Raw genomic sequence first — 25,504 nt, forward strand, 5'->3', positions numbered from 1 at the left:
TGTGGCAGCGGGAGGGAGTCAGATCCGCTGCCGGAGGTTTGGCCCCGCAGAAGCACAGAGTTGGGTGTTTTTGTGGAGCGAGCAAGTTCCCTGGCAGGAACTGGTTCCCTTTGGGATTTTGGCTAGGGGTATGGGCGGGGGAGATGGCGCTGGCGAGCGCCTTTGTTTCCCACCAAACTGAGCTCTGTCATCCGGGGGCTCAGCAGCTCTCCCTCCCTTTGTCCTCCAGCCTTCCCGCCTTCTGAGCAGAGCTTTTAACTTATGACCTCCCAGACGCTAAGTCGCGCTTGCTGTGGGAACACAGTCTGTCCGGCCCCTCCGCTTTTGCCAGCCAGACTCGGGGGCTCTGCTTGGCCGGCAAGCCGCCCCTCCGCCCCGGCTCCCTCCCGCCAGTCCGTGGAGCGCCCACCGCCTCGCCGCCCTTCCTACCCTCTTCCGTGGGGCTCTCGTCTGCGCTTGGCTCCGGAGACTCTGTTCTGCTAATCCTCTGGTGGTTTTTTGGGTTATTTAGGCAGGTGTAGGTGGAATCTAAATGATCAGCAGGACGGGCGGTGAGCCCAGGGTCCTCCTAAGGCGCCATCTTCCCTCTCCAAGGCCGTCTAGCTTCTTTTCAATGACCATTAGTAAAGACAGCATCTTAAAATAAAAAAAAAATAGAGTATGTTTTATAGCTTTATTAAGCTATTATTGATAGATATGTCACTTTGAAGTATACAGGGTGATAATCTGATGCCCATATGCAAATCAATAAATGTGGTATACCACACTAATAGAATGAGAGATAAAAATCATAGGATCATCTCAATAGATACAGAAAAAGAAGTTAACAGTCTTCCACATCCTCTCCAGATTAACAGCTGTCACCAAATTGGGTATACAAGGAATGTACTGAAGCTAATAAAGGCCATTTATGATAAAACCATAGCAAACATCTTACTCCATGGTGCAAGTTTGAAACCTTTTCCTGTAAGATTAGGAACAAGACGGAGGTACCCACTCTAGCTGCTGCTTTGCGACACAGTGCTAGAAGTCCTAGTCATGTTAAATAGATAAGAAAAAGAAGTAAAAGACATCCAAATCAGAAAGGAAATGTGTTGTCTATGTGTGCAGATGATAAGAGTTTTTTAAATACAGAAAATCCCAAAGACTCTACCAGAAACTTAGAACTAATAAATGCATTTGTTTAGTGATGTTGTAGGATACAGAACCAATGTACAGAAATCACTTCATTTCTTACACTGAGAGCGAACAATCTGAAAAAGAAATAAAGGAAATAATCTAATTTACAATAGCATCAAAAGAATAAGATACTTAAACATAGGTTTAAACAAAGAAGTAAAAGATATATACACTGAAAATGCAAAGCAATTGATTATAGACATTGAGGAAGACACACAAAAAAATCAAAAGATACCTTGTGTTCATGGATTGAAAGAATATTTTAGTGTTTAAAGCTTATCATTATAATTCTATAATGATTAATTCTATACTTCTATATTTTCAATGCAATGCTTATCAAAATTACAATGGCATTTTGTTTTTACCAGAACAGAAAAAACCATCTTAAAATTCATATGGCAAAAGATCCTAAATAGCCAAAGCAATCCTGAGAAAGAAGGACAAAGTTGGAGATCTCACACTTCCTAATTTTAAACTTTATTTCAAAGCTATACCCATCAAAGTAGTATGGTGCTGGCATAAAAACAGACACATACATCAATGAAATAGAATCCAAGGCCCATAATAAACCCCTGCATATACAGTCAACTAATATTTGACAAGAATACTTAATGGAGAGATGATAGTCTCTTCAACAGATGGTGTTGGGAAAACTGGATAGTCACATGCAAGCGACTGAAGTTGGATCCCTCTCTTACACAAGGAGAGAAATGAACTCAAAATGGATTAAAAACTTAAATATACGACCCTAAACTGTAAAACTACTACTAGAAGAAAGCATAGGGAAACATCTCAACATTGGTCTTGGCAACAATTTTTTGGATAGAACACTAAATGACAGTAACCAAAGCAAAAATGAAGAAGTGGGACTACACTAAACTAAGAACCTTCTATATAGGAGAAATAAAGCTTATAGAATTGGAGAAAATATTTGCAACAAATTACAAAGGGTTACTACCCAAAATATGCACAGAACTCCTAGCAAAACAATCCAATCAAAAAATGGGCAAAGGAATGAATAGACATTTCCCCAAAGACATACAAACGGTAATAGACACATGAAAAGTTGCTCAGTATCACTAATCATCAGGGAAATGCAAATCAGGTAGTATCTCATACCTATTAGAACGGTCATTATAAAAAAAAATAAGAGATAACAAGTATTGGCAAGGATGTGGAGAAAATGGAACTTGTGTGCACTGTTGGTGGATGTGAATTTGTGCAGCCACTATGGAAAACAGTCTGGAGGTTCCTCTAAGAATTAAAAATCGAACTAGCATATCAGGCAACAATTTCACTTGTAGCCATATACTTGAAGGAAATGAAATTACTATGTCAAGGAGCTATCTGCACACCTGTGTTCATTGCAGCATTATTTACAAGGGCCAAGGCATGGAAGCAACCTTAGTGTCCTTTGGTAGAGATATGGATAAAGAAGCTTTGGTACACACGCGTGTGTGCGTGCACGCGCGCACACACACACACAGGAATATTTCTTAGCCATCAAAAAGGGAAATCCTGATTTTGTAAGAGTGTAGGTAGACCTTGAGGCATTATGCTAAGTGGAATAAGTCAGGCAGAGAAAGACCAATACTATCCATTCTTTGTTACGTGGAGTTTTGAAAAGTCAGACTCCTAGAAACAGAGAGTAGAATGTTGACTGCTAAGACCAAGGGGTAGGGGGAATGGGATGATGTTGTCCAAAGGGTACAAACTTGCAGCTATAAGAAGGATAAGTTCTGAGGATTTAATGTATAGCATAGTAACAATAGATAACAATTTTCTGTGTATAATATAGTAGTTTAGAGTGTAAATCTTTTTTATAGTGTTTATTGATTTGAGAGAGCACATGTGTGGATGCACAGGACGGAGGAGCAGAGAGAATGGGAGAGAAAGAATCCCAAGCCGACTCTGCACTGTCAGTGTAGAGCCCAACATGGCTTGATCTCACGACCGCGAGATCATGACCCGAGCCAAAGTCGAGAGTCGGTGGCTTAACCGACTGAGCCACCCAGGCACCCTGAGTGTAAATCTTAAATGTTATCACCACACACAAAGTAATGATAGTGAGGTGATGGAGATGTTAATGAACCTTATTGTGGTAATTATTTTATCACATATATGTGTATTGAATCATGCTGTATACTTAGTAAACTTGCACAGTATCATATGCCAATATCTCCGTAAAACCGTGAAAAAATTTAGGGTATCTGTAGGTACTTTTGCCTAGAAATTCTAGTAAGATTGCTGAATTACAGATGTAACACTGGTTAATGTTCAACAGGCCATAAATATCTGGGGTTGTCTGACTGGATGGATAGTGTGTGTATGTCTACTAGGCAAAAATCTGTGAGGAACAAAGGGAACTTCACTATGTCTATATCCTTTAATTAATACTTAATAGTGAGATAAATTAAATATATTCTAGATACTCCTTGGATGGCCTTGGGCATGATGTAGTGTGGAAAGGACAAACACCAACTTTTTGCTTCCAAATTTTGTACTTTTCTATGTTTATTGGCCTTTTAATTTTTCTTCCTTTATGAACTGTCAATTCACTCTATTTTTTGTTTTCCACTAGTTCGGCTTATATTTGATTTACCAGAGTAGAAGAAGGTATCTGTAATGGTTAATTTGTATGCTATTATTGAAAATGTATTTTATTTTCATGTTTTTCATATTTAATATATTTCAAATCCAAGAAAATTATATTCAGGGACTCAGTTTGAATGTAATAATCTTAATGTACTTAATTGTGTGTTAACAGTTTTTGGTTGAATTATCTTCTATTTTTCCAATTTGCTGCACTCTGACCATTCTTTGGGTTGTTTTCCTATTGTTTCCGGGGGAAGGAAAGTGTGCCCACACCTCTCTATCTCCAACTCTCTGCCTTCTGTCCTAATCTGTTTGTACCCCAAGTGTTCACATCCTTCTTCATTATTCTGAGCCTTTCATATTTACTCATGCTTGCTGTTCTTATTTGTCGTTTGGACCTTTGAACACACAAAGAGACTTCGTTGACAAAATGTGTCAAGATTTCTAAGTTCTACAGCTGTTTTGCTGAAACTTTTCGAGTTTTTTCCCATTTAAAAAAACATAAAATACATTTTTCCTTTCAATAGAGATTTCCCTGGATTATATCATAAAAAAATCTAAAAAGTATGTAGCTCTTTATTTTGTATGAGAAAATCCTACACCTTTTTCTTCCCTCCCTGATAATCCTGTGAGACCGTTCCCTTGGACTCATGACCTCAGGCTGAGAATCCCAGAACTCTAATGCATCATTTGGTCACCACCTTGTGCTATAGCTAAATTAGGAGCCTTTCTCCAAATAGCAGAGTTTTGTTTAGCTTCTTGTCCTAGGGAGGGTGAGTGGAAGGATATGGGCAATGCTTATGCACGGGAGGAAATTCAGTGTGTGGAACTCCTCTGATTCCCTGAGCCTGATGTTATGAGATCTTTTGACAGATTAGGTAGGTGGTGGTGGTGAAGAGGGGCGGAGGGGTTGGTGGACCATACTCTATAAGAAGACCGTCCTTCACAGGTTCCTATGCTTCCAGAGAGGAAGGGTATACGAAAATGAGCAGAAGCAGGAATTGTACAGGAGGGAAGAGTTGGGGCAACTGTATAGAGAAAGGTATGGGAAAGAAAGTGAAATAGATTTTTCCAGCTTTATTCAGAAATAATTGATACACATCACTATATAAATTTAAGGTGTAGAATATGATGGATTGGTTTATGTATATTGTGAAATGACAAACACGGTCGATTTAGTTAATATCCATCTTTTCATAGGTTAAATAAAAAGAAAAAATTTTTCCTTTTGATGAGAACTCTTAGGATTAACTCCCTTAGCAATTTTCTTGTAGATCATAGAGCAGTGTTAACTATAGTCATAATGTCGTACTGAAGTTGCTTTTTAATGGGAATCCAGATTTGAGAACGAAGATATGGGAGAAAGAGTAAAGCATAGAGTTGCCACAGGCTTACAATTACTGTACCTGCCTTTACTATCTCTGATCTGTATTGTGTTTTCTCCAGTTGTCAGCTCATCTGTGGCTCCGCTTGCTGCATTGCCCAGTATGTGATTTGGTCAAACAATTTCATTGTGACCTCAGGCCTCCAAGGGTCTCTTTCTTTCTTTCTCTGTCTCTGTTTTTCAAGGGAATGCGTTTAGTTTGTTGTCAAGTTTGTAATTTTAATTCCAGTTTAGGTGTGCAATATCATGTTTCAGAGGTTCTGTACATTGCTCAGTGCTCATCATGATAAGTGTACGCTTAATCCCCTTCACCTAATTCACCCATCCCCTCACCACCTCCTCTCTGGTAACTGCCAGTTTGTTCTCAATTGTTAAGAGTCAAAAGGATGTATGCACTCCTGTGTTTATTGCAGCATTATTTACAATAGCCAAGTTATGGAAACAAAGTGTCTATATCTAAATGGATAAAGAAGATGTGGTAAATACATACACAATGGAATATTGTTCAGCCATAAAAAGAATGAAACCTTGCCATTTGCAACAACATGGATGGATTGAGAGAGTATAATGCTAAGCAAAATAAGAGAAAGACAAGTGCCACATGATCTCGCTTATATGTACAATTTAGGAAGCAAAAATAATGAACAAAGGATCTCTGTTTTGATACCCCATTCTCCTTATTGTGCCAAATAAATACACTGCTCTAAAATAATGGGTATCAGTTCGTGAACATTTCTGAATGGTGTCACAAAAAGATTTCCTCTGGCTTTCGTCTAAGTTTGTGATACCCAGCTTCATCCAGATCCTCAGAATTGTTTGGAACCCCTTTATCTCATTACTGTAGATATCTGTCACTCTACACATTTTCTGCACATAGCATATTGCCTTATCTCCCCATTCCCCCCCCTTCCCAAACCTCTTCCCCTAGATGATTGACATTATTTGTCAGTTCCTGATTTTACTTTCTCCACTTTGGCACCATTGGTTATCTCCCTAAAATCATGACTTTCTCTGTTTTGATTTTCTCTGCTCTCTTGAATGGCACCAGTGATAGCTCAGCCCTAAATCTATGTCTTTTACTTAGTCTTCTCAATTTGATCACTGATTAGAGTATGAAAGTGAGCCGTTCCTTAATTCTTTGACATTCCTTTCTACCTGATTTTTGTATATAGAAACAGGGCTTTTAAAAGGTAGATAATAGGGGAGCCTGTGCTGACAGGTCAGAGCCTGGAGCCTGCTTTGGATTCTGTGTCTCCTCCTCTCTCTGCCCCTCCCACGCTCATGCTCTGTCTCTCTCTCTGTGTCTCTCTCTCTGTCTCTCTCTGTCAAAAATAAATACACATTAAAAAAATGAAAAAAAATAAAAGGCAGATAATATGTAAAAATAGTAGTACTAGCAGTATAATAATGATGATGACAAATACTATGTATTTGTTCTTTTTTGGCCATTCATGTTTCCTCCATTAGCTTTCTTTTATCTGTTCATATGTTATCCTTTAAGCAAATATTTCTTTCTCATGACGTCAAAGTTTGAATGGCTTCTATGTTTTTGTCTCTAGCTTGGATGTTTCTTGTCTGTCAATCACCATGACTTTTTATGAATAAATGGGCCAGACCTTGGTGAATCTTTGACTAGCACCAAAACTTTGGTGGATTTTGGTTTTTTCCCCCTATTCTAATTGGCAACCACCTTTCTCCCTTCCCTTTAACTTGTACACTAATATGTAGGTTTAAGTCTTGGATCTGCCACAAGTAGCTATAAACCTTGGGTAAGTTAATTTATATATGTATTAAATGTTTATGTGGGTGGGATAGAATATTTTTCTGAATAAAAGGGAATTCTTTCCACATTTATTCAAATATAATGACCTATACTGTGCCAGCTTAAGGTGTACTTTTTTTTTGTATGCTTGGTTAAAATTTATAGGAGGTATCATTGTTTTAGACCATGAGCAAACATCCATATTTTTTTTATGTAGTCAACACAGCACTGGATTTGGAATCAGAAGACCTGGTATTTGATTTCAAACTAACTAACTATGTTTTTATGTAAGTTACTTTTTCGAATTTCAGATTTTTCATCTATTAATGAAAATAATTTTATCAGATATATCCACCCCTACAGATAATTAAAAGCATTAAATGTGTGAAAGTCCTTAGTAAATATGCACCATGAAAATAATGTATACTTTTCCAACTCTAAGATTGCATCGTTAAATATTTTAGAAACTTTTAAAATATAGTGAAAAAAATCATTATTTTTTTTCTGACTTTAACAATGGCATGGAAGATGACTACTAATTATATCGTGAAGCCTGGAAAATAGAAACTGTAAATTTCCTGGTATGTTGGCTGTTACTGGAACCTGCCACCTCACGCCCGGTCTTCCTTTTCCTTTTACGTGCTGCTTCTTGTTTTCTAAAACTTCAGAAAGTTAAACCATGAACCATTGTAAGAGTTGAGATGAGGCTTGCCTATTCCCAAGTAGAAATTTATAGCAAGAATACCAGGCATCCTTTAGGGAGTGATTGGGAACTATGTTAATGCTTAGTTTTGAATGTGAAGAGTTCCTTTATGCATGCTGGACTTCATGGAAAAACATGGTAGATGAGAAAAACAGAAACTGAAAAATGATGGACTTGAGAAAATGGTTGTACTTCAGAGAAGTGTTATCAACTAAATAATCAGGATATCCTTGCTACTTATTTTGTATTTTAGGAAACACAAGAACCAGAAGAAATGGTCCTTTTCCTCTTAAACTTATAATATATTTGAGGAAAGAAAATCTGTAATTGAAACCATTGAGGGGGCACCCTGGGTAGCTCAGTGGGTTGAGAGTCTCATTTCGGCTCGGGTCATGATCTCACATTTCGTGAGTGGAGCCCCACATCGGGCTCTGTGCTGCTGGCTCTGAGCCCACTTTGGATCCTCTGTCCCCCTCTTTCTCTGTCCCTCCCTTGCTGGTGCTCTCTGTCTCATAAAGAAATAAAATGTTAAAGAAATTGAAACCATTGAGGAATTATGATTAGTAGCAAAGGATTTGCTCTAATAAGAGAGCAGTTATTATCTCTTCTCAAAAGGCCTTCCTTTCTCCTCTTAGCTTATTAAACTCCTACTGGTTTTTCAAAACTGATAACACTTTCTCCTTTGTAAAGATGTCTCTGAATTTCACAGACTCTTAGGTGTCCTTTTTGGCCAAAAGTAGACATCTGGAATGTCTCCTAAGATGCTATATATTGTGGTTTATTTTTAATGTGGTTAATTATTATTTTTCCATTAAAGTTTAAATTTCCTGACTTCTAGGAATAAGAGAGAAAAGACATTTGTATAAAGTGTAGTTACTAGGAAAGTTTTCATAGAGGAAATGGGATTTTGATTTACCTTTAAGTGATGGGTAAGGTTTGGAAAGTTCTATATTGTACTACCCTATACTTAACGACTAGCCATAGGAGGCTGTTGGGCACTTGAAATGTGGCTAGTGCAACCAAGGAAATAGGTTTTTAATTTCACTTAATAACCATATGGAAGGAGTGGCTGCTGTTTTGGACTAAGTAGATCTAGGTTTGGCATACCTCTTCTCACTTTATCATTTTTCTAGCATATGGAGTCTGAAGTCAATTGTAGACTAGAAAACCTGGATTCTGTGTAACTAGTTGTTTTTTCCTCCCTGGACTACTGTTTTCTCCTTTGTAAATTATTAGCTTGGACTAGGTAATCATGAATGAGTTAGTGGGATAATAATTTTTAATGTTTATTTTTGGGAAAGAGAGAGACAAGAGTGTGAGTGGGGGAGGGGCAGAAAGAGAGGGCGGCACGGAATCCAGCACCGAGTTCGAACTCATACACTGCGAGACCATGATCTGAGCTGTGGACGCTTAACCAACTGAGCCACCCAGATGCGTCTGTGGGGTATTTTTATGACTGATTTCACTCATCATGTACAACTGAGGTGTGCACATGTGTGCATATATAAATACACATATTAAAGGACAAGGGGCACCAGAGTGGCTCAGTCAGTTGGGCATCCTACTTCGGCTCAGGTCGTGATCTCATGGCTTGTGACTTCGATACCCACATTGGGTTCTGTGTTGACAGCTCGGAGCCTAGAGCCTGCTTCAGATTCTGTGTGTCCCTCTCTCTCTGCCCCTCCTCCGCTCATGCTCTGTCTCTCTCCTTCAAAAATAAATAAAGATTAAAAAAATTTTTTTTAAAAAGGGAAAGCTTTAGAATCCATTTTTTTTTCTATTGCTAGGTTTTTCTTGCTCTTTCCTTTTGGTTCCAGTTATGAAGCTTTTTGTGCATTCATGTATCTTTATTTTACCAGTACTTACTGTTTATTCTGCAACCTACCTCTTTTTTTCAGATCATTTCACCTCTTAGCAGCAAATCTAAGTATTATGGGAACCAGAGAGCTGGAGAGGCAGTTTGACACACAGGCAAGAGAATATATCTCCTACATGGCAACATTTTAGTCTGAAAAAAATGGGTAAGAAGTAGAGAGATTCATGTAGTCATGCAAAATTAGGGGCAGGGAACTGTCAGACTTGGCATTGGATCTCAGACAATTGAGAGAATTGAAATGGAAGAGATGAGATAAGAAAAATAAAAGAGCTAAGGTTGATGGAAGGATGGGAGAGAGTCAATGGTTATGTTGTAACTGTGACATTACTGGGCATATCTTCATCCAAACTCCCAAAGCTTAGGGCTCCAATAGCTATAACCAAGGTTCACAAACTTCAGAGATTTAAAGACTCTGGACAGATAAATGGCATTGGCTTCCTTAACTTCCCATAACACCCCATTCTCCTTGCATACCTCGGGCGAGTCCTGCTAACCATCTTTCTAGGTACTTCTAGTTTTTGGGTTTCATGCAAGTACTCTGTGCCATAAACATCTATCCTGCCCTTGGTCCTGGCATATACCCAAGTCACCTCTATATCCTAAGTCAGGTTTCCTTAGCTCGCCACTACCCTGTGGGCTTAGTGTGAATTGCAAAAGTGATTGTAGGTAGTGGTATAAGACCTACTACAAGAGACATAATATGTGCCTGAGATGAGTTGAGGGTAAGAAATAAGACGACTTGAATGACTGAGGAATTGTTGTATGAACAGTTCAAATAGTACCAGTGAGGGGTGCCTGGGTGGCTCAGTCAGTTAAGCGTTCGACTTTGGTTTGGTCATGATCTCATGGTTGGTGGGTTCAAGCCCTGCATCAAGCTGTTTGCTGGCACCATGGAGTCTTCTTGGAATTCTTTGTCTCTTTCTCCCATATCCCCCGCCCCCTTCCTCCCTCCCTGTCCCTCCTTCTCTGTCTCTCTCTTCCTCTCTCTCTGCTCTCCCCCTCTGGTGCTGTCTTTGTCTCTCTCAATATAAATGCATGAACTTAAAATATTAAAAAAAAGCAATAGCAGTGAATTCTGGCAAATGCAATCTTTACCTCTTCTTTCTTTTTCTGTTTGTGTTGCATTGCACCACCTTCCCCGTGCCTCCTGATCCTTGTTATATACATCTGTGTTTTCATATTTGCATCATTTTCTTGTTTATAGATCCAGAGTCCTTGCAGCCATTGTGTTAGGAATACTGTATGTGGAAGTGACTCAACTGCTTTAGGTGACCCCAGTAAAATGCATATTTAATAATGACCCTGAGAAGGAATTGAGGAGATATCTTGTTCTAACAATGTGAATATCCTTGATTAATTAATCATTTTAATGTAGAACTTCATTAACATTTTCATTTTAGTTTCATGTTTTCTTTTGTCTGTAACATTCTAGTGGATAAATCAATGGATAGAGCAAATCACTCTGTGGTGTCAGAGTTTGTGTTCCTGGGACTCACCGATTCCTGGGAGATCCAACTTCTCCTCTTGGTGTTCTCCTCTACGTTTTATGTGGCAAGCATGATGGGAAACTCCCTCATAATGCTCACTGTGATTTCTGACCCTCACTTACACTCCCCCATGTATTTTCTGTTGGCCAACCTCTCCTTCATTGACCTGGGAGTTTCTTGTGTCATTTCTCCGAAGATGATTTATGACCTTTTCAGAAAGCGTAAGGTCATCTCCTTTGGTGGCTGCATCACTCAAATCTTCTTCATCCACGTCATTGGTGGCGTGGAGATGGTGCTGCTCATCGCCATGGCCTTTGACAGATATGTTGCCATATGCAAGCCTCTGCACTATTTGACTATTATGAACCGAAAAATGTGTATTTTGCTTACAGTTGCTGCCTGGGTAATTGGCTTGACCCACTCTGTGATTCAACTGGTTTTTGTAATAACATTGCCATTCTGTGGCCCTAATGTGTTAGACAGCTTTTATTGTGACTTTCCTCGGTTCATCAGACTTGCCTGCACAGACACCTACCGTCTAGAGTTCATGGTCATAGCCAACAGTGGGTTCATATCTCTAGGATCATTCTTCATATTGATTGTCTCGTACATTTCTATCCTGATCACTGTTCGGAAACACTCTTCAGCAGGCACAACTAAGGCCCTCTCCACTTTGTCAACTCATGTCATGGTGGTGATTCTGTTCTTCGGCCCTTGCATCTTTGTTTATATCTGGCCTCACCCCACCTCACACCTAGACAAAAATCTTGCTGTTTTTGATGCAGTTCTCACTCCTTTTTTTAACTCAGTCATCTATACATTCAGGAACAAAGAGATGAAAGTGGCAATGAGGAAAGTGTGTAGTCGGTTTATTATTTATAGAAGGATTTCTTAAATGACACAAGTATTACAAAATTTCCTTACTGACTTGAAGTAACATTACATATCTATAGTTTGAATACCAGGTTCCACGTACCTTACTACCACTGAGTTGTCCCAGATTAAAATAACAAGGGTCTTAAAAAATCTTAACTGAGAGTTTGTGTTGCTGCCTATGGTTGGTTGAAGGAAGCATGTGGTGTAAAAACAAGTAGCTCCCAGAGAAGGACAATTGCTTGTCTCTCGGGAGACATTACCTTGATGAATTTACTGTGGTCTAGAATTTAAAATTGTGTCTCTTCAGTGTCTGAGTGCGTTACATAAGGGAATGCTGGTTGACACTAAATAAATTGATACTAGATAGAAATATATACGTATATCAAGGTGTCAATTGATTAATTTGCTGTAAAAGATCAGCAAATGGTCTGAACTTTCATGTAAGCCTAATTGATTAATTCAGTGAAGGGAAATTTATGAGAAGTCAAGTGATGGTAAGGACATTAATGAGGAGGGAACTGGAGTAAGAGGAGTCACCTGGACACTCAAATAATCACATGAGATTTTGATGCCTTTGAGGATAGGCCTGCCATCAGAAGTAGAAAAATAATGGATCCTTAGTCCAGGCCACCTTTCTGTCTGGACAGAGCTGGTTGGTCTCACAAGATTTACCTTTTGACTTTTGTTTGTACTCTGTTTCAGACTATCTAACTCCTATGTTCTTTAAGATTCGTTATCATTTTTGTTTGTAACTAGCCAGGTTCTTCCTTTTTCTTCTTCTGAAATAATACTATTCCCATTGCATTTACAGGGTTTGAGTCATTGCAAGCTAAGTTTTAGTTTTGGAGGTGTTTTGTATATGACTGTATTATATTCTATAAGAATGTGGGATTTGTATACATGGATTTAGAAATTTCAGTTCATATCCATTTTAACAGAGAAGAACCGAGTCTCATTCTCAGAGATGTAGTACAAATAACTCTCAACCTTATGTATCCTTACACATAGTCCTTAACCAGTTAATCAGTATTCCTATTGTCTTGTAAGTGGTCCTTATTAATGAAATTACAATGTCACTTGCTAATTTATTTGTGTTTTCTTTAGATTTCCATTGCTATTTTTATCATTCATTCATTATTTTTGACACCCCTGATGGATACTTGGAAAACAGTTTAGTAGCTAGCACTTATACTCAGTCTCCTAAGATTTGATTGGAAGTAGTGTCTTTAAAGGGGAGATTCCAGGTTTCTCTTTTACTGATTAAATAATGTTCAGTAGGCTAGCAGGGATTGCCAGCTTCCTCTCTGATTTAAAAAAATTTCTATTCCTCCCAATCTTATGTCTTTCTTCTCTTCTATCAGGCCTGTATGTATGATAAGACAGATTCGCCAACTGCATAGTACCTGAAGATTTTCTGTATCACTTAATTTTAAAGGTCATTCTTTGTACTCTGAAGAAATAACTACTTTTAGTGGACATCTAGTCTGTTATTTGCTCAAATCAGCAACCTGCTTCTCCTGGTAAATGTAGTTTTGTCTTGCCGTAACCATGTCATGTCATATGACTGAAGGCGACATGTAAATCCTACCTCTCTGACGACTTCTGTTTGCTTAAAGGATGCTTCTGAACCAAGTCTTGATGACACATCTCTTAGCCATAGGTGAAGGCTTCAGGTATGAGCCTCTGACCAAGATGGGCCAAATCTGAGCTTTTCCTCAGGGTGGTAGACCCAAGAACAGAGAGAAAACAAGCTCATCCCTTTTTCAGCTGTGATATGGAGAAACTGCTGGCCATCATACTCCTGCTGTCAAAAATCAAGTCTGGGATACTGAAAAAACATGTGTGGAAAAAGACATAGGATTTACAGATAGAAGCTGGCAGTGGCTAGTTTCTTGGTTCCAACAGTCTTTGGCATTCAGCTTCATTCTTGCCCTCTAATGAATTTGGTGACCAGCTGAGCTAATAAATGGGCGAAGACATTAACCTTCTTGCTTAAGTTTGTGTGAGGTGTGGCTTTGTCCTGTATAATCGAAAGGGTATTGATAAATACATTTCTGGTTCTAAGAAGAGTGTATTTTCCATGATTTCTGATGTGAATTCCTCCATGTTTTATTACTTAAGAAAGTACAATTTTTTCTAATACAATTTTTTTCTTCTGATAAAAAGAAAAGCTTCCTTTGAATTAGAGATGAAGTAGAAATCATCCATAAAATCACTATGTGGAGATAATTAGTGGCAATATTTTGATACGCTAATTTGTAGTGTTTTTCTCTGCCTAAATACAAATAGATATTTATAAAAGGGACATTTAATGGTCTCTCCATTTTTATCCTGCCTGCCTTTTTGATGAATATTACATTCAGAGAAGTTTTTCTCATTATCAAATGATGTAGTACAAAATAATTGTATTAATTTATTTTTTATTTTTTTATTTTTTATTTTTTTAATTTAATTTTATTTTTTTCAAAATAATTTTAAATACATACATACTACTGCATTATATGAGAATCATAATTATATTTGTTATTCCTCTCTCATTGATCAATTAGATTATCTTTAATTTTGTACTCTGCTTGAAAATCTTATATATGTTATCTGTATCTCAGATTACTTCCTTTAGAGATTGATATATTTAGAATCAATAGGGGATCATAATCATTTAAATTCTTTATTCACATTGTAATTTCTCCCAAAAGATTTTTACCTGCTAAAACGTATATCCACTTAAAAATTTTTTTAATGTTTGTTTGTGTGTTTTTGTGTGTGTGTGTTTAATATGAAATTTATTGTCAAATTGGTTTCCATACAACACCCAGTACTCATCCCAACAGGTGCCCTCCTAATTACCCATCACCCACAATGTCCTCCCTCCCACCCTCCATCAACCCTCAGTTTGTTCTCAGTTTTTAAGAGTCTCTTAGGGTTTGGCTCTCTCTCCCACTGTAACCTCTTTTTTTTTTCCTCCTCCCCCCCCCCCCCCCAGGTCTGTTAAGTTTCTCAGGATCCACATAAGAGTAAAAACATACGGTGTCTGTCTTTCTCTCTGTAGGACTTGTTTCACTTAGCATAACACTCTACAGTTCCATCCATGTTGCTATGAAAGGCCGTATTTCATTCTTTCTCATTGCCACGTGGTATTCCATTGTGTATGTAAACCACAATTTCTTTATCCATTCATCAGTTGATGGACATTTAGGCTTTTTCCGTAATTTGGGTATTGTTGAAAGTGCTGCTATAAACATGGGGTACAAGTGCCCCTTGCGTCAGCACTCCTGTATCCCTTGGGTAAATTCCTAGCAGTGCTAATGCTGGGTCATAGGGTAGGTCTATTTTTAATTTTTGGAGGGACCTCCACACTTTTTCCAGAGTGGCTGCACCAGTTTGCATTCCCACCAACAGTGCAAGAGGGTTCCCGTTTCTCCACATCCTCGCCAGCATCTATTGTCTCCTGATTTGTTCATTTTAGCCACTCTGACTGGCGTGAGTTGGTATCTCAGTGTGGTTTTGATTTGTATTTCCCTGATGAGGAGTGACGTTGAGCATCTTTTCATGTGCCTGTTGGCCGTCCGGATGTCTTCTTTAGAGAAGTGTCTATGCATGTTTTCAGCCCATTCTTCACTGGGTTATTTGTTTTTTGGGTGTGGAGTTTGGTGAGCTCTTTATAAATTTTGGATACTAGCCCTCTGTCCGATATGTCATTTGCAAATAACTCTTCCTCTTCGCCGGTTGCCTTTGAGTTTTGTTGATTGTTTCCTTGGCAGTGCAGAAGCTTTTTATCTTCATGAAGTCCCAATAGTTCATTTTTGCTTTTAATTCCCTTGCCTTTGGGGATGTGTCAAGTAAGATATTGCTCTGGCTGAGGTCAGAGTGGTTTTTTCCTGCTTTCTCCTCTAGGGTTTTGATGGTTTCCTGTCTCACACTCAGGTCCTTTTTATCCATTTTGAGTTTATTTTTGTGAATGGTGTCAGAAAGTGTCCTCATTTCATTCTTCTGCATGTTGCTGCCCAGTTCTCCCAGCACCGTTTGTTAAAGGGATTCTTTTTTCCATTGGATATTGTTTCCTGCTTTGCCAAAGATTGGTTGGCCATATGTTTGTGGGTCCAGTTCTGGAGTCTGTATTCTATTCCGTTGGTCTATGTGTCTGTTTTTGTGCCAATACCATGCTGTCTTGATGATTACGGCTTTGTAGTAGATGCTAAAGTCTGGGATTGTGATGGCTCCCACTTTGGTCTTCTTCAATATTACTTGGGCTATTTGGAGTCTTTTGTGGTTCCATGCATATTTTGGGATTGCTTGTTCTAGCTTCGAGAAGAATGCTGGTGCAATTTTGATTGGGATTGCACTGAATGTGTAGATGGCTTTGGGTAGTATTGACATGTTAACAATATTTATTCTTCCAATCCATGAGCATGGAATGTTTTTCCATTTCTTTATATCCTTCAATTTCCTTCATAAACTTTCTATAGTTTTCAGCATACAGATCTTTTACATCTTTGGTTAGGTTTATTCCTAGGTATTTTATGCTTCTTGGTGCAATTGTGAATGGGATCAGTTTCTTTATTTGTCTTTTTGTTGCTTCATTATTAGTGTATATGAATGCAACTGATTACTGTACACTGATTCTGTGTCCTGCGTTTTGCTGAATTCATGTATCAGTTCTAGTAGACTCTTGGTGGAGTCTACTGGGTTTTCCATGTATAATATCATGCCATCTGCAGAAAGTGAAAGCTTGACTTCATCTTTTCCAGCTTTGATGGCTTTGATTTCCTTTTGTTGTCTGATTGCTGATGCTAGAACTTTTAACACTATGTTAGATAACAGGGGTGAGGTTGGACATCCCTGTCATGTTCCTGTTATCAGGGGGAAAGCTCTCAGTTTTTCTGCATTGAGGTTGATATTAGCTGTGGGCTTTTCATATGCCTTTAAGATGTTTAGGTATGTTCTGTCTATCCTGACTTTCTCGAGCATTTTTATTAAGAACGGATGCTGAATTTTGTCAAATGCTTTTTCTGCATTGATTGAGAGGATCATATGGTTCTTCTCTTTTCTTTTATTAATGTGATGTATCACACTGATTGATTTGCGAATGTGGAACCAGCCCTGCAGCCCAGGAATGAATCCAACTTGATCATGGTGAATAATTCTTTTTATATGCTGTTGAAATCGATTTGCTAGTATCTTATTGAGAATTTTTGCATCCATAGTCATCAGGGATATTGGCCTGTAGTTATCTTTTTTTGCTGGGTCTCTGTCTGGTTTAGGAATCAAAGTAATGCTGGCTTCATAGAATGAGTCTGGAAGTTTCCTTCCCTTTCTATTTTTTTGGAGCAGCTTGAAAAGGATGGGTATTATCTCTGCTTCAAATGTCTGGTAGAATTCCCCAGGGAAGCCATCTGGTCCTGGACTCTTACCTGTTTGGAGATTTTTGATAACTGATTCAATTTCTTTGCTTGTTATGGGTCTATTTAAATTTTCTATTTCTTCCTGTTTGAGTTTTGGCAGTGTGTGGGCGCTTAGGAATTTGTACATTTCTTCCAGGTTGTTCAGTTTGTTGGCATATAAGTTTTGATAGTATTAGCTGACAATTGCTTGTATTTCTGAGGGATTGATTGTAATAATTCCATTTTCATTCATGATTTTATCTATTTGGATAATCTCCCTTTTCTTTTTGAGAAATCTGGCTATAGGTTTATCAATTTTGTTTATTTTATGAAAAATCAAACTCTTGGTTTCATTGATCTGTTCTACAGGTTTGTTTTTTTTTTTTTTTTTTTTAGCTTCTGTATTGTTTATTTTTGCTCTGATCTTTATTATTTCTCTTCTTCGGCTGGGTTTGGGGTGTCTTTGCTGTTCTGCTTCTATTTCCTTTAGGTGTGCTGTTAGATCTTCTTTTGGGATTTCTCTTGTTTCTTGAGATAGGCCTGGATTGCAATTTATTTTCCTGTCGGGACTGCCTTGGCTGCATCCCAAAGCGTTTGGATTATTGCATTTTCATTTACATTTGTTTCCATATAATTTTTAATTTCTTCTCTAATTGCCTGGTTGACCCATTCATTCTTTTATTTATTTATTTATTTATTAAAAAAATTTTTTTTTAACATTTATTTATTTGAAAACAATTTTTTTTAACATTTATTTATTTTTGAGATAGAGAGAGACAGAGCATGAACGGGGGAGGGTCAGAGAGAGAGGGAGACACAGAATCTGAAACGGGCTCCAGGCTCTGAGTAGTCAGCACAGAGCCCGATGCGGGGCTCGAACTCACATACCGCGAGATCGTGACCTGAGCCGACGTCGGACGCTTAACCGACTGAGCCACCCAGGCGCCCCCATTTATTTATTTTTGAGACAGAGAGAGACAGAGCATGAACGGGGGAGGGTCAGAGAGAGGGAGACACAGAATCCGAAACAGGCTCCACGCTCTGAGCTGTCAGCACAGAGCCCATTGTGGGGCTTGAACCCACGGACCATGAGATCATGACCTGAGCCGAAGTCGGCCGCCTAACCGACTGAGCCACCCAGGCACCCCTTGACCCATTCATTCTTTAGTGGGGTGTTCTTTAACCTCCATGCTTTTGGAGGTTTTCCAGACTTTTTCCTGTGATTCATTACAAGCTTCATAGCATTGTGGTCTGAAGGTATGCATGGTATAATCTCAGTTCTTGTATACTTATGAAGGGCTGTTTTGTAACCCAGTATGTGATCTATCTTGGCGAATGTTCCTTGTGCACTTGAGAAGAAAGAATATTCTGTTGCTTTGGGATGCAGAGTTCTAAATATGTCTGTCAAGTCCATGTGATCCAATGTATCATTCAGGGCCCTTGTTTCTTTATTGATCCTGTGTCTAGATGATCTATCCATTGTCGTAAGTGGAGGATTAAAGTCCCCTGCAGTGACCATATTCTTATCAATAAGGTTGCTTATGTTTGTGAGTAATTGTTTTGTATATTTGGGAGCTCCTGTATTTGGTACAGAGACCTCTATAATTGTTAGCTCTTCCTGATGGATAGTCCCTGTAATTATTACATAATGCCCTTCTTCATCTCTTGTTACAACCTTTCATTTAAAGTCTAGTTTGTCTGACATAAGTATGGCTATTCCAGCTTTCTTTGGACTTCCAGTAGCATGATAGATCTCCATGACCTCACTTTCAGTCTGAAGGTGTCCTCAGATCTAAAATGAGTCTCTTGTAGACACCAAATTGATGGGTCTTGTGTTTTTATCCATTCTGATAACCTGTGTTTTGGTTGGAGCATTTAGTCCATTTACATTCAGTGTTATTATAGAAAGATATGGGTTTAGAGTCATTGTGATGTCTGTAGGTTTCATGCTTGTAGTGATGTCTCTGGTACTTTGTGGTCCTTGCAGCATTTCACTGACAGAATCCCCCTTAGGATCTCTTGTAGGGCTGGTTTAGTGGTGACGAATTCCTTCAGTTTTTGTTTGTTTGGGAAGACCTTTATATCTCCTTCTTTTCTTAATGACAGACTTGCTGCATAAAGGATTCTCGGCTGCATATTTTTTCTGTTCATCATGTTGAAGATTTCCTGCCATTCCTTTCTGGCCTGCCAAGTTTCAGTAGAGAGATCGGTCAGTTTCAGTAGAGAGATCGGTCACGAGTATTATAGGTCTCCCTTTATATGTTAGAGCACGTTTATCTCTACCTGTTTTCAGAATTTTCTCTTTATCCTTGTATTTTGCCAGTTTGACTATGATATGTCATGCAGAGGATCAATTCAAGTTACGTCTGAAGGGAGTTCTCTGTGCCTCTTGGATTTCAATGCCTTTTTCCTTCCCCAGGTCAGGGAAGTTCTCAGCTATTATTTCTTCAAATACACCTCCAGCACCTTTCCCTCTCTCTTCCTCCTCTGGAATACCAATTATGTGCATATTATTTGTCTTTAGTGCATCACTTAGTTCTCTAAATTTTCCCTCATACTCCTGGATTTTTTATCTTTTTCTCACCTTCATCTTTTTCCATAATTTTATCTTCTAATTCACCTTTTCTCTCCTATGCCTCTTCAATCCATGCCGTAGTTGTTTCTATTTTATTTTGCAGCTCATTGATAGCATTTTTTAGCTTCTCCTGGCTGTTCCTTAGTCCCTTGATCTCTGTAGCAAGAGGTTCTCTGCTGGTCTTTATACCGTTTTCAAGTCCAGTGATTAATTAATGACTATATTAATTAATTATGACTATAATTCCAAATTCACTTTCTGTTATATTGTTTAAATCCTTTATGATCAGTTCGTTAGCTGTCATTATTTCCTGGAGATTCTTTTGTGGGGAATTCTTCCATTTCTTCATTTTGGGTAGTCCCTGGAGTGGTGTGGGACTACAGGACACTTCCCCTGTGCTGTCTTGAATAACTTGCATTGGTGGGCGGGGCTGCAGTCAGACTTGATGTCTGCCCCCAGCCCACCGCTGGGGCCACAGTCAGACTGGTGTGTGCCTTCTCTTCCCCTCTCCTAGGGGCAGGATTCACTGTGGGGTGGTGTGGCCCTTCTGGGCTACTTGCACACTGCCAGGCTTGTGGTGCTGGGGATCTGTCACATTAGCTGGGGTGGTTTGGCAAGGTGCACGTGTGTGGGAGGGGCAGGCTCAGCTCGCTTTTCCTTTGGAGATCTGCTTAGGGAGGGGCCCTGCAGCACTGGGAGGGAGTCAGACCTGCCAGAAGGATGGATCCACAGAAGCACAGAGTTGGGTGTTTGTGTGGTGCAAGCAAGTTCCCTGGCAGGAACTGGTTCCCTTTGGGCTTTTGGCAGGGGGATGGGCGAGGGAGATGGTGCTGGCGAGCGCCTTTGTTCCCCGCCAAGCTGAGCTCTGTCGTCCGGAGCTCAACAACTTGTCCTCCCGTTGTCCTCTAGCCCTCCTCTTCTCCGAGGAGAGCTGTTAGCTTATAACTTTCCAGATGTCAAGTCCCTCTTGGTGTCGGAACACACTCCATCCGGCCTCTCCGCTTTTGCAAGCCAGACTCGGGGGCTCTGCTTGGCCAGCAGGCCGCCCCTCCGCCCCGGCTCCCTCCCGCCAGTTCGTGGAGCGTGCACCGCCTCTCTGACCTTCCTACCCTCTTCTGTGGGCCTCTCGTCTGAGCTTCGCTCCGGAGACTCCGTTTTGCTAGACTTCTGGTGGTTTTCTGGGTTATTTGGGCAGGTGTAGGTGGAATCTAAGTGATTAGCAGGACGCACGGTAAGCCCGAGTCCTCCTATGCCACCATCTTCCTAGGATACAAAAAATTTTTTTAATGTTTATTATTTTTTTTTGAGAGATAGAGAGACAGAGCATGAGCAGGGAAGGGGCAGAGAGAGAGGGAGACACAGAATCTGAAGCAGGCTCCAGACTCTGAGCTGTCAGCACAGAGCTTGATGCGGGGCTCTAACCCGTGAATCACGAGATCATGACCTGAGTGGAAACTGGATACTCAACTGACTGAGCCACCCAGGCGCCCCATCTGTGGAAGTTTCAAATTCTGACTTTTTATTTTTTTCTTTATTGTGGCTAAGTTTTATTCTTAGTTCTTTTCCATTCGAACACATAATGAATATTCATAAACATGTATTTCTAAAATAATTTATCCACCTTAAAATTATTTTTGGTGGAAATAATAGGATGGGATCTAAAGTTTTCAAATCTGCTTGCTAATTTTCTCAGCACTGTTTGGTGAGTAATCATTTCCCTTCTGATGTATAACCATTTGATACTACATTATTATATAAAATACAGTCCTGGTGTCTTCTGAGATCCAGATACTATGTAATATATCTAATGGCATCTCTCATTTATCCTTTGACTGAAGAGACACAAAATGGTACTTGTGATCAGCACTGAAAACTCCATTTCCTTAGACTATCATCTATCCAGGCATGAAACCAAGAAACCCAGTTGTGATTCTCATTCTTTCCCTATAATTTAACCTCCACCTTCCCTTTTCAATTTTTCATTCATGCAGCAAGTATCAGGTGCCAACTGAGTGCCAGGCATTACTGTACGCATTTTGAATATCTCAATAAATTAAAAAAAATATGTACATGTAATATATATTATGTATTAATATATATTAAATATATAAAAATATACATATAAAATGTGTGAAACATAATATATATAAATATATAATTTATATATAAAATACATAATAACATGTATTAATGTATATTTAATATATATTAATACAGAAAATATTAAACGTATATAAAATACATACATATTTATGTACATAAATTACATATTTTATTATTATGTATAAATTATATACATAAATATATGATAAATATACACATAATATATAAGTAAAATATGTAATGTCTATAAAGTATATACAAAAAATATTTACATAATTAGATATATAAATATAATAAATTATATATATTATATGTATTATGTTTGTATATTATAAATATACTATATATAATATAAACTTTTAAAAAATATATAATTTATATATAAATATATACATATACAAAACAAATATATATTTGTACATTTAATATATATAAAATAAGTAAAACATTAAATATATATAAAACTATTCATAAATAAATATAAAGTTTATTTACATAATTTTTTCATTTTTATGTGTATGTAAGTTATATATATATTTATATATAATTCCTACTCTTGTGCACCTATCCAGATAATAAATATTAAGCAAAATAAACAAGTTCTAAAGAAAGTTAATAGGAAATAAGTGCAATAGCAATATAATAGGGAAGGTTAAAGTGCATCTGAAAGTCCAGAGTTGTGGGCAGTTTGTTGCACTTCCCATCAGGGCAGTTAGGGTGTAGGCATCAGTGGGAAGGTGTCCTTGAGTAAAGATTTGATACAGGCAAGTGAATTATCATTGTAAATGTCAGGAGGAAAGTTCATCCCAGGCAGAGGGTATAGTCAGTGCAAAGGCCTAAAGTGCTTGGTTGTATTCAAGAAACAGCAAGAAGGCCAGTCAGTGTAAAAAGAGGAGAATAGTAGAAAATTTGCATAGGTAAAGTGAGGCCAAATCATGTAGGATTCTGTAAACCATTGTAACAGGAAACGGGGTACCATTGGAGGATTCTGAGCAGAGAGGTGACATGATGCCACTTAGATTTAGAATTAACTTTATGACTTGTTGTACTTCTAAGAATAGTCTACAGAAAGTGGTGCAGTGGCCTAAGCAATGGTACATTAAGTAGTGTGTTGCAGGAATTAAGGGGAGAGGGGAATGTCGGCGTGAGTAGCAATGCAAATGGTAAGATGTGGTGAGCTTTTGAAGGGTTAGCTAACACAATTTGCCAGCTGGAGGATACTGGATTTTAGAGAAGTGACTCTAGTTTGTTTGTTTGTTTGTTCATTTATTGATTGATATAAGCCACTGGAGAGATGAAGGCATAGTAACCAACTTTAACAAGCCTGAGCTCAATTTTGTGCACGTTACATTTAAGATGTTTATTGGATATCCAAGTGGAAATGTAAAGTAGGTATCTGGATAAGCAAGTGTGATATATAGGGTAGAAATAGGAGCAAGAGATTGATACACAGATGCTCTTTAAGGGCATGGTACTAGATGAGAAAACCTAGAGCATGAAAATAGATGGAAAAGACATGAGCCCTGGTTTTCTTAGACATCAAGGGCTCAGAGACCGGATAACAACTTATGGAGAGTAAAGAGGAGCCACCAGTGATGAAAAGGAAAGACCAGGATTGTGTGGTACCTGATAAGCCAAGTGAAGAAAATGTACCTGAAGGTTGGAGTAGATAATGAATGGTTAAAAGATGAGGATTGAGACTTGATCATTAGATTTTGATAAGAAGGTCATGGGAACACTGAAAGACAAGTTTTAGTGCAAGTTCTGGACTTAAATTTTGATTGGAGTGCTGGGATGCCTGGGTGGCTCAGTCGGTTAAGCACCCCACTCTTGATTTCGGCTCAGGTCATGATCTCACGGTTCATGAGTTTGAGCCCTGCTTTGGGCTGTGTGCTGACAGTGTGGAGCCTGCTTGGAATTCTCTATCTCCTTCTCCCCCCCTTCTTCCCGCAACCTAAAAAAATTTTAAAAACATTTCAAAAAACTTTCTGACTGTAGTGAATTTGCAAGAAAATCTGGGAGAGGAATTGGAGAAGAGAACAGAGGCAACTCATTTGAGGAATTTTGTTGGAAAGGTCTTTAGAGAAATGGAGCTTTAAAGGAAAGTTGGATTAAGAGTTTCTAGAGGCACCTGGGTGGCTCATTTGGTTAAGCGTCTGCCTTTGGCTCAGGTCATGAGCTTGTGGTTTGTGGGTTTGAGCCCCACGTCGGGTTCTGTGCCTCCCCCCCTCAACCCACCACTTGCACTCATTCTTTCTCTTTGAAAATAAATAAACATTAAAATTAAAAAAAATTTTAGTACGTTGGGAGATCTATGTATGGTGAAAGCTGAGGGGAATGACAAAACAGGGAAGCATGGATGATACCAAAGTGGGGGGGAAGCTGCAGTGGTTCTTGAGTGCACAAGAAGGAAGGGTTATAAAGTTTGATGAGGTTTGGTGAGAGCCTTGTTTGTTACCTTGCTGTAGCAGGAAGAGGAGAGGAAACACTTTCTTTTCAGCTGTCTTAAGCTAGAATTCTCTATTTTCAAAAGTGATAGTCAATTATCTCTGTGGTGTTGGTGGTCTTACCTGATACTTTGATTTTGTCTTCTAAAAAAATTGGGTAACATTGTACTTGTATTCAGTACTTTGTGGCAAAGGAGTATGCTGAAGAGAAGAACAGGAACAAATTAGTGGTTCTGTGTTCAAAGATGAAACTAAGCTTTCTTAGCTATATAATCTGGTTTATTACATAAATTGAAATCTTGCATGTCATAGACACTTTTCCAAAGAAGACACCGAGATGGTTAACAGGCACATGCAAAGATACTCAACATGACTCATCATCAGGGAAATATAAATGAAAACCACAAAGAGCCACCACCTCCCACCTGTCAGAATGGCTAAAAGTAACAACACAAGAAACAACAGGTGTTGGGGAGGATGTGAAGAAAAAGGAACACTCTTGCACTGTTGGGGGGAATGCAAACTGGTGCAGCCACTTTGGGGAAGAGTAGGGAGGTTCCTCAAGAAACTAGAAATAGAACTATCCTATGATCCAGCAATTACACTCTTTGGTATTTGCCCATAAGATACATAAATATAGATTCAAAGGGATACACACACCCCAATGTTTATAGCAGCATTATCAACAACAGCCAAACTATGAAGAGAGCCCAAATGTCCATCGACTGGTGAATGGATAAAGAAGATGTGGTAAATACATACATACATACATACACCCCCCACCCCCTCCACACACACACACTGGAATGTTACTCAGCCATCAAAGAATGAAGTCATGGCATTTGTAATAATGTGGATGGATCTAGAATATATTATGGTAAGCAAAATAAATCAATCAGAGAAAGACAAATGCCATACATTTTCCCTCATATTTGGAATTTAGGAGTGGGAGGGAGGGGAGGGTGGGTAATGGGCATTGAGGAGGGCACCTGTTGGGAGGAGCACTGGGTGTTGTATGGAAACCAATTTGACAATAAATTTCATATTAAAAAAATAAATAAATGATAAGAATTTATGAAGCAAAACAGATGAACATATGGGAAGGTGGGAGAGGGGAGAGTAGAGAGGAGAGCAAA

The 25,504-nt window shown here is 38.7% G+C and overlaps 1 protein-coding gene and 1 long non-coding RNA gene across 3 annotated transcripts in view; one reads left to right on the plus strand and one right to left on the minus strand.

Annotated features, from left to right (window-relative positions):
- Positions 1-1,186: 1,186 nt before the first annotated feature.
- The window catches only part of LOC131516821 (uncharacterized), a 72,239-nt gene continuing 47,921 nt past the window's right edge, over positions 1,187-25,504 (minus strand). For both annotated transcript variants that reach the window (XR_009264259.1, XR_009264260.1), the window contains 3 exons: positions 24,492-24,569; positions 9,509-9,631; positions 1,187-1,253 (listed from right to left, as the gene is read on the minus strand). This is a non-coding gene — a long non-coding RNA (uncharacterized LOC131516821). The remainder of the gene's footprint in view (positions 1,254-9,508; positions 9,632-24,491; positions 24,570-25,504) is intronic.
- On the plus strand, positions 10,943-11,881 carry LOC131516820 (olfactory receptor 4F3/4F16/4F29-like). Its single transcript, XM_058738321.1, has one exon. It carries the CDS (start codon positions 10,943-10,945, stop codon positions 11,879-11,881), a length of 939 nt encoding a protein of 312 aa, XP_058594304.1.

The sequence above is a fragment of the Neofelis nebulosa genome, chromosome 7 (assembly GCF_028018385.1).
Source record: "Neofelis nebulosa isolate mNeoNeb1 chromosome 7, mNeoNeb1.pri, whole genome shotgun sequence".
Taxonomy (NCBI): Eukaryota; Metazoa; Chordata; class Mammalia; order Carnivora; family Felidae; genus Neofelis; species Neofelis nebulosa.

What these genes read in the sequence shown, in the direction of transcription:
- LOC131516820 (XM_058738321.1), top strand. Translation starts at nt 10,943, where the DNA reads ATGGATAGAGCAAATCACTCTGTGGTGTCAGAGTTTGTGTTCCTGGGA.